Here is a 15,839-nt window from a genome sequence, read left to right on the forward strand (position 1 = left end):
TAATTCTGTCTCAGAACTTCTTAAGGTGTCTGTGTCAAGTGCTGAAGTTGCCTTTTTTTTTTGAACGAGTTTTTTTTGGAATGAGAATTAATTGTAGAATGTTGCAGTTGGTTTAGGCTGACCTGGAGAAAGCTCTCCCTGTGTGAAGGAAGTGCTGACCTGGAGCAGTTGGTACAGAAAGGCCCTTGCACTTGGGTGTCACATCCCAGTTTATTTCACAATCACTTCCTCTCACAGATAAGACTTTACCTCCATAAATGAGCAGGGTGACAGTGGTGTGTCCATTATTTTCTGCTTACTGATCCAAATTTAGATCCTGAACTCAGGAGGCTGATCTGCTCTGTGATAATCAGATCAGAGAACTAATCACTGAAAATTAATTTCTTTTCCCAATCAATTATTTTTCTTTTGAATCAGTTCCTTCAACTATTTGCCATGAAGCTGCCCAATAAAGAAGAATGAAGAAGCCAGTGCTGGTTCATGCTAACAGTGTCCAAGCCAAATATTTAAGGAAAAAAGGATGACAGTTCTCAAAAACTCGGGGCAGGTGGTTAAACCCTGGCTTCAGAGAGCGGAAATAACATCTTTCAAGTAGTTGCTGATTTAACTTTTGTGGATGGCTTGGCCCAATAATCAAATGCTGCAACAAATATTTGGGTTAACTTCTCAGCAAATGCTGAGCAGTGCTTGTATCTGCAGGGTAAGATGTGTCTCCCTCTTCATTTCTGTGGGCTGGTGACAGGATATTCTATGAGAATTAAGCTAATACTTGGCCAGAGATGAGTCTTGCTGAAATAAAGCTGAATTTGAGGTCAAGCAGAGGTAATTTATTCATTTGGAATTGATTCTGGCTTACAGCAGACTGGCTTTGAATAAATGAACTTATTTCAGCAGTTATCCGGAGGTTACTGGTATGAAGTCTATGAAATGTATTTTTAAATGCTCTCATGCCATTTAACAAGCTTTCTCTCCTCTAATTGAAATGATTTCAGGGGGCTGTGCCCAAAGGAAATGCCACTAAAGAATACATGGATAATTTGCAACTGAAACCAGGAGAAGTGATCTACAAATGTCCCAAGTGCTGTAGTATCAAACCCGAGCGTGCACACCACTGCAGGTATGCCAGACTTCCTTAAAGAGTTCTGCATTTGGAGGCATGGAATAACATTCCTGATATTTATCTGTTCATTTTTATCCCCCACAAATTTCTTTTGATGTCTGCTAAACTTTCAAATTTCTACATTGCAGAGTATTTTATAAGTGTAATATACTGTGGCCAAAAATGACTGTGGATGAGGGGAGAGAAGTAAGAGACTCAAAGATTTTATAAAAATAACTGTTCTCTGGTGTCTTAAATAATTTTGATCTGTGAATATTCTTTCCAATGCATCACTGCAGTTATTGTGCTGTGATGTGGGTAATGCAGGGCAAAGAGAAGGATCTCAGAAATTTCTGAGAGGAGCTGATGAAAGAAATGACTCCTGCAGTCTTAAATTAACAAAATTCAGAGTAGTTTTAAATGATTACTTTGTGTCATCTCTTCTTTGCAGTGCATTTGAGGTTTTATGTGAACTAGCAGATTATTTTCCCAAAGTTGCATGAATAATTGTTAAATGCACTTCTGCTTATTGAAAATCCATTTGAATAAGGACAGAAGTGATGATCATTTGAACTAAACATGCTATGGAAGAGATAGTAAATGTATATTTTTAATTCTCAATCTTTGGAGTTTTCAGGCACTGTGGAAATGCTGTTGTAGTGTTTATTGTGTGCCAGTTGAAAATAGCTGTGCCTGCATAATCAGGGCTTACATAAAGATGCAAATGCTTCTGGTGGCTCTCTAGGTGTGGGGAGTGATGTGTGGTGAATTGTGAGGAGTATTAAACTGAAATCCTTGAGTTAGTGCCTGTCAAAAGAACAGAGCAGAGTCTTGTCAGGACTCTGAGATGATTCTGTAGCTTTGTGGGTTCTAAATTAAAAGCCTCGTGTGTGTCACTGCTCAGTGCAAATGCTACGGCTCAGAAGCTGCTCCCATTATAAATACTCAGCCTTGGCACCGAGCTCTTGTTCTTCTCTCAGCTGTGAGTGGGTTTTTGTATCTGGAGTGTGAAGGGAGAAGTTCCATGGATGAATAGGCGACTATGGAACAATCTCCAGCTAGTTTGTGTGTGGATTTTGCTGGGGTGCAGATCCCAGGGCTGCCTTCCTGTGCAGGGAGTGTGGTGCTGATGCTTTATCAGCTCGGGAGTGTTCATGAGGATGGCTGGGGGTGGAGACAGCACTGCTGCTCCTGTGGCAGCATGGAAGGTGGAAATAAATCCCTGGGGATCCAGAAGAGCTGTGCAGTGTTCACATGGCCTGGCTCTGTGTCCATGGGCTGCACAAAGGGACACCTGGGAGCCCCTGCTGAGTTTGGGTGGGATCTCACTGATTTTCTCATCCCACATTTAGGTTGATTCCTACAGAGACCTTGCAGGTATCTTTGGACAGCATTTGCCACATCTTTGGTCCTGATAGGGTTTGCTAATTTGGAAGGAGCCCTCAACATCATATGTTGAAGTCTCCATATGACAGAAAAAGAGCTGGAGTATCAGAGAGCCTGGAGCTCAAATACCTTCTTTATAGCAAGAATTTGAGCAACAGTTATTGTTAAAGCAGAGCAAGAATAGATAATGCCTGTGATAAAGGAGATATCTGATATTTTCAAAGGGTTTGTTTTCCCCAAGCACCTGTTTAGGGATCCAGCTCTGTGTGTCTTATGAGTTGTTTTAATCCTTGGTTAAATATTCTGTTTGATGTTCTACCTAAGGGCAAAGGAGGCATTTTGGGGCTTGCTCAGTGCATCTCTGGCTCCACAGAACCTCTGAAAGAGAAAGCCAGAGCCTGATAGTGTTGTGGTATCCTTTTGTGAGGCTGCTGTCATGTTTTTCTCAGCAGCTGGATTTCTGGTTTTATTGTCTTTGTTTCTGTTAATCTGAATCTTTGCCTTCGATTTATCGCTGCAGGAGTTTGCCCAGTAGAAAAAGGGTTTGTTTGATTATGCTGCCAATTTTTTATTGGTTTGCAAACCCATTCCAAGCACATTAAAAGGATGGTCTAGTCCCAAGTATTCAAAGTGGCAATTTGCTGATAGAAGAGACTTGAAAATGAAAATTGAAGTTGGTTCCTGTTGGGAAATACTTCACTCAAAGCCACAGTGCATGTTTTGAGTAGTACATTATTAACAGAAGAGACTCTTAGGATGTAGTTACGAAAATTGTTGTGCAACACTGCAACAGAAGTTCTTTTAAGGAAGAAAAATAGTTTCAAAACACATATTAGTGATGGGGAAAAGAGCAAGAACCTTTTATTTACAGCTAAGCATGTCTGAAATACATTAAACCGATGTTTTACTGAGCAGTTAACATTTTCAGCATGGGGAAGAACCCTATCCTGAGTGAATGGGTTTTCATTTTCACTGAAGGAGCACAGCTGTCATCATTTCTGCCTGTTCTGAGTGCCTCTGTTTGTGTGTGGGGAGCTGTTACTCTGAATTAAGTCACTGAGATGTTTCCATTAGGCTCCCTGGGAATATCTGTTATCCACACCCATTTCTCTTGAGTCTTTATCTGTGTCTTTCTGGATGTTATCTTTGGCATTCAGAGCTGTAATTGCACCTCCCTAAGTTCATGGAGCAGCAATTTCAGGCTGGAGGAGAGACCTTCCTCCACCCACAGGTGCTTGTTCTCTTTGCTTCTCTTCTGTGTAGGGTGAATGACCCAGGGTGCAGCTGAGGGAGGGATTTCCCCAAACTCCTGCTGCATAAAGAGGAATAAAATACAAGGGATGGGGTAGGAAGAAGGCAGAACCACTGCTTTAAGCATTGCTGTGAGATTTTTGGTGGGAGATCAGGAATGAAGGCAGGGTTCCAGATATCTGAGCTCTGTGTGGGCTTGTGAGAAATTCTGAATGAGCAGAAGCAAGTCCTGCCCACCTCACATCCTCCAGCATTCAGCTCAGTTGAGCCTGGATGGGATTTTACTCAGCACTTTGCATTAATATTGCTTTTGGAGTGCTGGCATGGATTCTGTGACACATCAAGAGCCTTGCGTGGTTGTGGTACTCAGGGAAATGAGAGGCTGAACTTGCAGCAAGGAAAGTCTTTTGAGAAGCCTCCTGAATGCCTCCTCTTGAGTGATACCTGGTTTTCCTGCACCAGAGAATGGTTGTGGTGTTTATCTGGTATTGGGATTTTCGCCTGTATTTAAAAAGTCATTTGTAGCAGAGGATGAATCCTCTTTAATGTCCATAAAACAGGAGGCAAGGGGAACATAGGGGCTGGGTTTTGATAGCTCAGGGCAGAGGCAGCTTCATTTGGGATTCTTCCACATCACCTGCACAGTAGTATATTCTGCCTCTTGCTGAATTACCTTAGAATCATACAAATGTGATGACTTAAAAATTATTTTCTGCCTCAGAGCATTGATTTCCCCCCACACCTCCCTCTTTTGTCACTCCAGTGACAGTCACCCAGCTTTGCTTTGTGGTTTGTCACTGCAGTACTTGTAGATACCACACATAAATCAGCCTGTGTTAAAAACAAAGGGGTTTGAATAAGAGTGCCTGCCTTTTTTAGGCTTATTTGGCTTGGTAACTGCTGAAGTGAAAAATCTTTAATGTTCTGGGTATTCCACAGGAAAATCTGGAGCACTGAGTGTGTGGCTGTGTTAAGTACAAAGCTGGGAAAATGGAACATCAGCATTGCTTAAGCTATTGATTTATGAAGAACTACAACAGATGTTGAACTGTTTTGTTTTTCGTGTATAACTCTTCATATTTGGCTGCAGAATTGAGCCCTCTGCTGCTGTATGGCAAATGTAAAATGGAGTTACTGACTTCTGTTGACATAGCCTTGACTCAAAACTGGGCAGGAACCCAGTGAACCAGCAGAGAACAGGAGTGTTGAAGGAGTCTTGAACAAGTAGCCTCTCAATAAGTGCTGGTTATAGTTTCAGTCTTTGTGTTTTCTGTTGAGGAAGCGAGGTCTGACACTGTATAAGCTGTGCTTTACTTCAGATTCTGATTGCGTATGTTTAGAATTTTATGGCCGGTTGAGACCTCAAGAGTGACAGTTTCTCTCTTGAAAATGTGAATTTCTTGGGTTTTTTCTTATCCACAAGCAAAATTTACAACTTGAAAGCTTGTAAACGTGAAATATTTACTTTAGAAGCTAAGAAAGCTTCTCCAGAAGGGAAAAGGTTTCAGTAATACTGAATCTAGAGAGAACTGAAGCTTTGCTCAGCTCTGAACAAAGAACTTCACAAGTATCTGAAGTTCTGGATTTGCTTGATTGTGTGTTTGGCTATGCAGTGATGGTGTTTTATTGTGAGGAATATTTTATGTACACAGTTTTGGAGGTAACAGAAGCTGAGTTGTGAGAGGGAACAAACAGTTTCTATAAAGAAATGCAAATTCTGTCTGCAGTTTGTCAAGAAATATTTCAGCACATCATCCTATGGCTGCTGGCTGCCCTTGTTTCTACATCTAAAATACAATTTCTCAACAGAAGCCTCTTGTCCTTTCTTCCAGTATTTGCAAGCGATGCATCCGAAAGATGGATCACCACTGCCCGTGGGTGAATAATTGTGTGGGGGAGAAAAATCAGAGATTCTTTGTTCTGTTTACGGTAAGTGAACATCACCAGCAGCTTGATTTTAGTCTGAACCTACCTTGATTATAACAATTTTGGTTGTGTTTAGTGAATAATGGCTTTAGGACACGATCGTGTTGTTTTGGTTGGGTGGGTTTGCAAGATATTTCTACCCATATTCATTTTAATCCTGTGCAATGCTGTTGTTCCAAACTTTCTTTATTCTGCTGTGTTTTGTGTAGTGACAGTGAGTGAAATGATGCTGTCTCTTGTTTGCAGATGTACATAGCCCTAATTTCAGCTCATGCTCTCGTACTCTGTGGGTTTCAGTTCTTCTCCTGTGTCCGAGGGCAATGGACTGGTGAGCAAATAAACTCTTAGTTTTCATTATCATCATCTAGCAGATATTAGGGAAAAGTCATAGCATTCCACCTCTTTTAGTCCCATCTTTTTAAAGTGATGTCCTTAAAACATTTCAGATCTGTTTATCCAACGCTCTCCTTTTTCTTTCTTTGGTTTTTTTCCCCCCCTTTTCCATCAGTCATTCTCTGTGAGAGCTGTGGCTGTCAGGGGCATTCTCACTCCCTTTACACACAGTAGTAATTTACTACCTCTGTAGTAGGAAGGAAACTGAGCTGGTCCTCAACCACCTCAGCACTACATCACCTAAATTAGGGCTTTGTGTGTCCCACCTCAGTTCTGGGAATGACATCTGAAATTTAAATGAATTTCTCCCTCGTTCCATTACTGGAGCCAACTGCGGAGCTCCTGCAGAAAAGAAATTTCCTAAACTGTCCCAGTTTTTTTATTTAGACTTCTGGCTTGCATTTCTTAATGTGCTGGTGTGCCAGAGCTCATTCTGGTCTTGTGCTTTTAGCAGAATATTGTTGATATTCATTTGGTATATGAAGCAACAGGAAATTCCATGTGATTTTCATTTTTTTCTGAATATTTCATTAAATGGATGGAATCTTAGAACTTTTTTTTACTTGAAACATTCACCTTCCTGTACACTATCCCATGCCTTCCCTGTTTAAATAGAATTGAGTTAATCAGGTGATCAGAGGCTCTCCAGAGATGTAACTGTAAATGTGAGGCAGAACCTGATTACTTTGTGTGGAGAATTAAAAGAAGAATAATAAAGCAATCACAGCCAAGTGGAACATCTGTATTAGCCAGCAAGTCAGGGCTGACAGTGGGGATGGTTTTTACAGCATCTGTCGTGCAGGAAGCTCTAAGCTGCTCTCACATGTGCAGTTCTGAGTTCTTCAGTCACCTCATGTGCAAACATTTATTTGATATCCCTGAAATCCCAAGGCAGGATTGCAGAAATAGTTACCACGTGCTTTATAGGAAGCCAGAAGTGTTACTTCCATAAAAGTCTTTATTTTCTTGGTCAGCAGATAAAGCTGCTGCAAAAACAGAAGTTTGTTTTAATTGTGAAATATTATTTCAAGTGCCAGACATGTAGAACATGCTCTATAATTTGCTGTTGGGGTTTTTTTTGTAACCACCTATCTCATTTTCACAGAGTGCAGTGACTTCTCCCCACCTGTAACTGTGATCCTGATGATCTTCTTGTGCCTTGAAGGTTTTCTGTTTCTCACTTTCACTGCAGTCATGTTTGGCACCCAAATCCACTCAATATGCAATGATGAAACGGTAAAAACCTCGACTTTTTTGTATTCTATAAGATCTGTTTTGGGAAGATGTGATTAGATGTGGTTTTATTTGCGTGAGGAGAGGCTCTTATTTTGGAGAAAGCTGCAAAACTTCAATAGTTCCTCATTTTTATTTTTGACAGCTGGGAAGATTGGAATAGTTTATTGGGGGCTGCTTTCTAACAGAGCTTATTGCACTATTTGCTTTTCTGACATTTTGTAGTTTGGTTTTAAATGACAAAGAATGCAAAGCTTCTGACTTGAGTTTTGACTTTCCCTTCTCTGCTGGCACAAATTCCTGATGGGTGCCATGGGAAGTGTTTGCTTTTCTCAGGTTTACACTGAAAATCACTGTTGTTCACTTCACTTTGATACATTTTATCAGAGGATAAAACATAGTTTGGGCCTTTAGCTCCCTTGCCCTTAGATCTGCTGTATTACATCTTGAGAGAATAATTGACTGGAAACATAAGGAAATTGAATCCTGTGACTGTTCAATATTTTCTCATGTTTAAAAGTGTGTTTCTGTACTGAGGAGAAGTGCAAAACAATTGGTAAATATTGAGCCTTCATTAGTGGGAAGCACAGAAAATGACCGTCAAAATAATGCATTTGGGAGAGCAATCTTGGCTCCAGTAATTGTGGAGCAGGAGCCTGATTGTCTGCTTTCATTAACTGAGTAAACAACTTGCAGGGTAGGACTATTGCATGTGGATCCATCAGCTTTTCTGGGATTTTTGTCTTTTTTCATGGGGGGGAAAGAGGTTGAGGTAGATCAGCCTTCTTGTACGCATTTTATATCCTAAATTCCTGCCCTGTGTCCAAGGGGCTAAAACAGTGTCTACTTTCTTCCTTAATAATTAAATAGCAGTAAGAAACTAATCAGCTGAGGAGCAATGCAATAAAAATGCAAACCCAGTTTTTACAGCCACCATTAGATTAAACTAAACTTTGGACTTAGCAGTGCACCCCTGCCTGTGCTTATTTACAGGAGATTGAAAGACTGAAGAGTGAAAAGCCAACGTGGGAGCGCAGACTCCGCTGGGAAGGGATGAAATCTGTTTTTGGGGGCCAGCCCTCACTCCTGTGGATCAACCCTTTCGCAGGATTTCGGATCAGGCGACTTCTACTGCGAGGAAAGAAAGGAGGACCTGAATTTTCTGTTTGAGTCTAAATATGCTGGAACTTGCAAGAATCCTATAAAATATTTATTTTGGGGCCAGAGAAGGCTGTCTACATATAATCTGTGACCAGGTGAAACTGATATCAGACATTTGCTTGTAGCAAGCAGAGTTTTCTACGTTTATTGTCACAGACATCTCATTAATTCTGAGACAGGAACTGGATCTGCCATGATCTTCACAGCAGGATACCAGAGGAAAAGCACGTGGTCACACTAAAGAAGCCAAATGTTGTCATGCTACTGTAATTTATTTTCTGAGATGACTTCCCCGTTTTTTGTTAAATCCTTTTTATTTGATAAATGTCTGGGGAATTACCAGTGTGTTTTTATACCAAGTGTAAGTCCTTGGGTGCAGTTGTCAATCATTAGGAGGAGCATTCTGGTGAAAGTTGATCTCCAGGGAGACACAGCCTTCTCAATGCAGATTTCAGGGAATAGTGCTTAGTTCAGTTCTCCTTTCTCTTTCAGCTCATCCTGCTAAACAGAGCTGTACCTCTGCGTCCCACACATTCCTCACCTGCAGGTGATGCCAAGGGCTGGTGCCCAGCACAGAGGCACTGTCACAGCCCTGCCCAGCATCTTCCCAGGCTCCCTAAAGCATGGCCTGTGTTTGGCAGTGTCCATCCCATCTGGAATTTAGGGAAAGGCTACATTTTTGCTCGACAACACTTGTAACCTGTCTGGGGGCCAAATCCTGCCCTGGGAGGTGCATCTCCAATTCCTCATGCATTGTTTCCCGAGGAACTCAAGTGTGGACTGTGCAGGGATGAGTGGGACCAGTGTCCTGCTGTGTGGGGTGACAATGAGTGGACAAATTGGGGGTCATTCACTGCAAACACTTTGTCCTTGTAGGGTCTTGCTCTGCCCCTTTTTTACTGTACAGACTTTTCATAGAAGGAAAGCTGTTAATGATCCCTTGAACAAAGACATCAGAGAAAGAGGCAACTTCCCTCCTTTCTCAAGTACAACACATCTTAAATGTAGAAATATCTGCAATAGAACGAGTTATTTTGAGTTTAACCATTTCCAACCAAAACTACTTTGAAGAAATGAGAGCAATATAGATCTAGAACTGCTTTATGTGGGCCTGACAAACAGCAGTAGTGCTAAAAAATGTTCATAAATCTGCAAGTAATGAAATACAAGCTGCAAGTAATAAAAATCCAGCTAAAAGTTGATTCTTTAAAAATTACATTTAGACTATTTTTTGTATTATTGTTAACCTATAAATTACTGACAATATAAAGGATAAAGCAGGAGCCTTGATGCATAGCTTGAAATCGTGCCTAGAAAGTTAATAGCTCCCTGTTTTGGGACTTGCCTTAAAATTGTCCTGTTCTTGCTTTTGCTCAGCCAGTGGCACTGGTGACCTGTCCCACCTCGAGCAGTTCAGAGCCCTGCATTCCAACCTTTGTGCCCTGCAGGAGCTGTTTCCTTTGTCAGTGCCCTGCTTCTCCATCTCTTTGTGGCATCCTGGTTCCAGCTCCATCAGCTTCTGTTCCATGGGGTGCCTGAAGGTACTGAGGGATCCATTTCTTGTCTGTGGCCCTGTGAACAAAACTGTGCAATACTTTGGGATATTTTCACTTCTCTTGGGGAGGGTGGTGGTGGTGGTGTGGAATGCTGGAGGCTTCCTAGTTGGAAATCCACTGGAATTGCAGTCCAATGAACAAAACTGAGGGGAAAGCTGGAAGTTCCACAGAATTCTGTGCATATTCAGTTGCACACCTTAAAGATTGGGGGGGGGGAAAAAAGTGTCTGGCTTTGTCCTGAGGCTCTTACTGTGTATATTGTTCAATGAGAAAATCAGAAAACATCACTCCAGGTGATTGAACCCTGTGACTTGGCAAATGTGTGCGTGTGAAATCCGGTTTACTCGGCTTTTCAAATCCTTATGTTGTAATTTTTTTTATTATGTAAAAAAAGAATAAACTAATGAATTGAAGTCTTAGTTGATTAACTTCTCTACATGTCACTTTTTTTTCCCCACGTATATTTAGATTGAAGCAGCTTCAGGAAAATGGTCTTGAATCCTTCCGTTTGTAATTAATTTGTATTTATATTAATTAACAGGTGATACTGCTCCAAATTAAAGAGGCTCCTCTGCTTATTAAGAATTTTAAGCTACACTCTTTATCTCTTCTTGGGAATTCCCTTTTCTTCCTCCTCTGGTGTAGCTGCTTATTTTGGTATAGAACCATGGAATGATTTACATTGGAAGGGACCTTAAAGCTCATTGTGTTCCAGCCCTGTTGCTCTGAGGTGGGTGGGAAAACACTTGCAATTTGAAAACTTACCTCAGCATTCCAGCCTTTGCACTTCCAAGGAATTCGGGATAAATACAGCTTTGGACTCCCCAGTTTCTCTCTGCAAATGTTGGGTTTTTCCTCTGTTTCTGCAGCTTCAGGAACAAAGACAGTTCTGCAGCCTGGAGAGCAGCAGGTTGGGAGTGTCCACCCAAACAAGGGGGAGGAGGAACAAATGGCAGTAAAGGATGGAGAGACTCAAAGCTGTTCATTTCCTATACTTGGAGATATTTCTAAATACTTGGAGATACATCACACTTTTCTACTCTGCTGTTTCCATGGAGAAAAGAGCTCCAAATCCATGAACACAGACTTGGTGCCAGTGCTGCTGATACTTTTGAGCAGGTTAATGATTTGGTTGTGTTTGTGTGCCACAGCAGCCGGGCAGGGCTGTGTTTATGTGTATTTTAGGGAAGAGTTTGTTTCGTCTCCAAAGGGAACAGAGGCCCCTGCAGATGGTTCCTGCCAATTTATCTCCTTTTTATTTTCTTGTTTAATTTCTGGTAGTAGTGTCAATATTGTTCCAGGAATCCTTTCTGAAGTCTTTGACTTAGCAAGAGCTCATTTATGGATTTTTTTATGCCTGTCCTGTGCAGAAATGTTAAATTTCTACAACTTTTCTGCTTCTTTCTGTTGGCTTCAGGTCCACATGTGAATGTATTTAATGATGTTGGAGAAAGAAGGTGGCTGAAGGGGGTTTGAAATACAGAAATTGGGCTGTAAAATGACTCTGGAATCTGTTAATAACACTAAAATGGAAAGCACCAGCATTGGTTCTATATATTTATTTTCTTCTGAACAGGGTTACAGATCAATTCATGTTTTAATGTGGATTGGTGCTTCTTCATTGATGAGATATTGTTAATTTTTTATTTGGCTTCTTTCACTTAGTCATGGTTTTGTATGTTCTAAATGTCTTGATTTTTTTTTTTCCTGCCTGTATTCCAGTAGCACATCTGCTCCTATCCTGCACTTCACTCTTGTCATCCCCAACCATAGCCCTGCAAATTATCCAGCAGGCATCAAAGCAAGCACAGGCTGAATTTTTTAATAACAGAAGTGAAACTTTGCACCTCCAAAATATTTCTGCAATTTCTCATTATATTATAGTGCAGCATAAAGTTAATTTTAGACCCAGATCCAATGGTAAAGATGCCAAATACGAGAATTGTCACAGAAAGGGATAACTTAGAAATATTTAAGGCTTTCTTGCCTGAGGTGCCCCATTCTGATAAGCAGCTGGCAAGTGAGATATTTTTAAATGATGGCTTTGAACCTGTTTCGTTAATCATGATTCCAATCATTCCAATAAAATAACCACTTCTGAGGTGTGTTTGCATAAGAATATTGGTTTAATTTACAGTGGGGTTTGAGATAAGGAAGCCAGAAAGATTCACAGCAAAACTCCCCATTTTGGGCCTTCATACAGTAAATTATTCTTGCTGCAAATCTTCACCAGAGCAGCTGAACACTGGGGGCTGACTCTGATAGCTGCTGGTGCCTGGACAACTTTATTTTCTTCTTAGTTTGTGAATTCCATCGGTGTCCAGTGAAAGCCAGACTTTGCAGCCGTAGGTGATTCTTTTTAATGAAAAATAGATATTTGTGTTGGAGAAATCGGTGGAGAACCTTGGAAACTTGGTTTTGAATTCAAGAAAAAAGGCAAACTGTCCCTATGAAATACGAGAATATGGAATTTATCTCCCCCATAGATTTATTTTCTTACCATTAATGAGTATAAATGTACCTTTAATGTCTGGAAGAGGAATGGAATGGAGCTGCTGGAGGCACTGGAAGCAGTGCTGGCTCAGAACAGTTGCATCTGTCATGCAGCAGGCATGCCTGCAGTGGAACCTGCTGTCCAGATAGAGCTGTTTCAAATCAGACTTATCAGCATAAAATGTCAGATCAAATTCATCATAGGCAGGAGAAAAATAAAACATTCTGGTCCAGGTGAAATTGGAGCTGCGCTCTGATGGTTTTCAGCTCGTTCTGGTGCTGCAGAATGGCAAGGCTGTAATTCCCCTGCTGCTGGGAGCTCGGATGCTCTTCCCACCCTCCCTTTCAGTGATGGGATTGTGTTTCCTCCAGCTGCACATCTCCAGGTGCTCCCCAAAGCCCCTCTGGGCTCCACCATCTCGGCTTTGCCATGAGCAGGGAGGGGTGGGGGGGGTTGGTGATTTGTGCAGAGGGTCAGAACTAGGGGTTCTCCATCGTGCCCCAGTGCTCAGGACAGCCACTCCTGATCCCCCAGTGGCTGTTTGACAGAGGTTGGTGGACAAACGAGCTTAAGTGTTGTGGAAATCTGATAATTTGCTTTCTAATAAGGTCCCATTTATTCAAATCAACTCTGTGGCACAACGACTGCACTTTGGGAACTCTTCAGGCTGTGTAGTCATCACTGGGCTTATTTAATTTGTTGTTTAACTGCTGATTAAATTTTACATTAAGGCAGAAGCACCTTGTTTTAAACACAAACTCTTTTTACAATAAGTGGCTCACAGACCTGCCTGTTCCTTTTCGTGGGTAATTCAGAGCCTTGAAGTTTACATTGTAGACATTACAAAGAAATATAAAACTGCAGAAAAATCACATCTCTGTACTGAGAAAAGGTATTTTGGGGCACTTGCTACTTCCAGGTTTGTTTGCAGTAAACATTTGGAGAAGATACAAAGCAGGGGCTGGGATAAGTCAACCTTGATTTGGGCGTTTACCAGACCAGCAGCCACGGTGAGAGGCAGAGATCTTTGCTGCTGTCCTGTGTTAGATGTGCTCACAGGGTCGAGTCCATCAACTGGCTCACAACTAGACTCTGGATATATTGGAAATTATGGAAAATAGCAAAATGTTGGCATTGCTGGTTATAAATAACAACTGGCCAGTGTTAAATGTTGGCTTCTCTACGGGAACAAGGCCCCTCTGGGTGGAACAAGAAGGCCTTGGCCTGCTAAAGGTTATGACGGTATTTTTCCTAAAGCTGAACGTGCCACAGGAGAAATGGGAGTGTAATTAATTAAATTTGTGTTGGGAATAGACCTTTTCACCCCAATTCAGGCCCTGCTGTGTGCATGAAGGGTTACCAGGAGCTGTGCAAGGCACTGGGATTGATGGAGAGAGCGGCCGAAGGCTCCGGAAGGGTCCCGGTGGCACCAAGCAATGATCACAGACACACTGAGGAGCCCTGCCCTGAAGAGCTGGCAGTCCTGGCCCTACTGAGGAGGGCATGAACCCCAATCCCATGGGGGTGATGGTGGTGGGAATTCCGAGTTGAGGCTCCTCTGCAGGCTGCCCCTGGCGCTTGGCTCACGGACGGGGAAGGGTGGGAGCGACGGATCCGGCTGCAGGCAGGGGGGTGCTGTGCTTTGCCTCTGCAAAGAGAAAGGGCCCGTTTCACTTTCAGCACGCTTTCCACATTGCTCCCACCTTCTCCTTCCTCCTCTCCCTATAAAATCTCCTGCTTGGGGATCACTGTCTGAGGCAGGAGCTGCACTACGGTGCTGGGCCCTGCGCTAGAGCCTAGTTTATAGTCTTCACTTCCTGTGCTGGCAGAAGGAGATGGAAGGGATGTCTCAGGAGATGCTGTGGGAGAGAAAAAAAACAGGATTAAGGTGGACTTGGATGCTGTTCAATAGAAATCAGCAACCCGTCCTACAAACCAAGGAGCAGGAGCTTGGGGGATCCCGGCGCATCCTTCTTTCCTGGTTTGTGAGGAGGCACAGGGTGGAGTGACAGACATGGGCCAGTTCTTCTCAGTATTTTGTACTTGGGAAATGCCCCCAACTGCTTTTCAATCCTTCATCTCATTGTCAGAGGAGAGCTCAGCCTGCAGCCCCACTGTACCTCATTTACAGAGCACAGCATTTCTCTCATCTCCTTTGTTGGAAAGGGGCTTAAAAACTAAATAAAAGCCACCTAAAATGCACGATGCCAACATTTAAATAGCTGAGAAACAGCAGAATACACTCTCGGAGGTACCTGACTGTAACTGGCAGAGGGAGGGAGACTGTGAGTGCAGGACACTGTGATTACATGGCAGTGCTTGTTGAATTACAGCTCCTGTTCTACTTTCTGGTTTTGACAGCACGGTCCTACAGGGGATAAATGCCTTAACCCACACCCCAGCAGTGCCCAGCGTGGGTGAAGATGGTCCTGGATTCAGGTCCTATTGTTTGGCAACAACCACAGTGAACTCCTGCCACAATCAGCACTCAGTCCTCCTTTGTGCCATCTCCCAGTGCTGCCACATCTAGAGAAACACCCAGTCTTGAGTTCTTGCTTTTTTTTTCGATCTTGCAATGTTTTAGTAACACCTCAAAACCCCCCTGGGTCAAGCTGCCATTAAAAATCCATTAAATTCTCTTTGGAATCATGGAAAGGAGTCAGCCAGGGGGACTGAGAGCTCTGATTCCAGTGTAACACTTAAACTCATATAAATAAAGAACTCAACTAAACTTAAATTTACTTAAATGAACTTAAATTTAATTTACTTAAATAAAAGTTTTTTTCCTGAACTATTTCTCCTTCCCAGTCCCTTGGCTATGCTGACACTAATGATGTAAAACTGGCCTGTAAATAATCTAAAGATGAGCTGTAAATGATGTAAAAATGGGCTGTGTATAATATAAAAAGGGCCACATACGGTCTGGAGCAGCGTGGATCACAGAGCTCATGTTGCTTTGCAGGACATGTCCCGGCAGCGGTTCCAGGTTGAGGCTGGGAGGTGCTGACTGGTACTGGAGATCAGCAGTGGTTCCTGCAAGTGGAAGTGGGAAGGGACATCATTCCTTGCACAGTTCCCGACAAGCCAGGTGCTCTGGGCTAAATCTTTTTCATCCAGAGGATGAGGAAGACCTCTGTGGGTGAAGGTTAATGGCTCATCTTCGCTTCCTTCCTCTTTGCTCTCAGCCTCTCACTGTGCAGGAACAGCCTCCTGGGATGTCTGGGGTTTCAGCTGCTCTCCAGCTGCGCTGTTCTGCCTGGGGGTGTGTCCCAAGTGCTGCTCTTATCTGGGTTTCCCATAAAGTTATAACTTTTGCACTTTCCTAACAAAAGATGTGTTG

General features: G+C 42.5%; 2 protein-coding genes across 5 annotated transcripts in view; one reads left to right on the plus strand and one right to left on the minus strand.

The window, feature by feature from the left end:
• ZDHHC7 (zinc finger DHHC-type containing 7) overlaps window positions 1-10,424 on the plus strand; it is a 14,728-nt gene extending 4,304 nt beyond the window's left edge. Inside the window, exons 3-7 of the mRNA XM_008638680.2 lie at window positions 993-1,117; window positions 5,569-5,665; window positions 5,909-5,990; window positions 7,161-7,291; window positions 8,282-10,424. Coding sequence (XP_008636902.1) covers window positions 993-1,117; window positions 5,569-5,665; window positions 5,909-5,990; window positions 7,161-7,291; window positions 8,282-8,458 — 612 coding nt within the window. The 3' untranslated portion in view covers window positions 8,459-10,424. The remainder of the gene's footprint in view (window positions 1-992; window positions 1,118-5,568; window positions 5,666-5,908; window positions 5,991-7,160; window positions 7,292-8,281) is intronic.
• A 1,125-nt stretch (window positions 10,425-11,549) lies between these two features.
• LOC103620093 (hepatocyte nuclear factor 4-beta) overlaps window positions 11,550-15,839 on the minus strand; it is a 52,271-nt gene continuing 47,981 nt past the window's right edge. For 3 of the 4 annotated variants that reach the window (XM_017741020.1, XM_017741022.1, XM_008638683.2), the window contains 2 exons: window positions 15,419-15,532; window positions 11,550-14,358 (listed from right to left, as the gene is read on the minus strand). In XM_017741020.1, coding sequence (XP_017596509.1) covers window positions 14,222-14,358; window positions 15,419-15,532 — 251 coding nt within the window. In that variant the 3' untranslated portion in view covers window positions 11,550-14,221. The remainder of the gene's footprint in view (window positions 14,359-15,418; window positions 15,533-15,839) is intronic. The other variant, XM_017741023.1, reaches the window with a different exon arrangement.

This window comes from Corvus brachyrhynchos, unplaced genomic scaffold (genome assembly GCF_000691975.1).
Source record: "Corvus brachyrhynchos isolate BGI_N302 unplaced genomic scaffold, ASM69197v1 scaffold26, whole genome shotgun sequence".
Lineage (NCBI taxonomy): Eukaryota > Metazoa > Chordata > Aves > Passeriformes > Corvidae > Corvus > Corvus brachyrhynchos.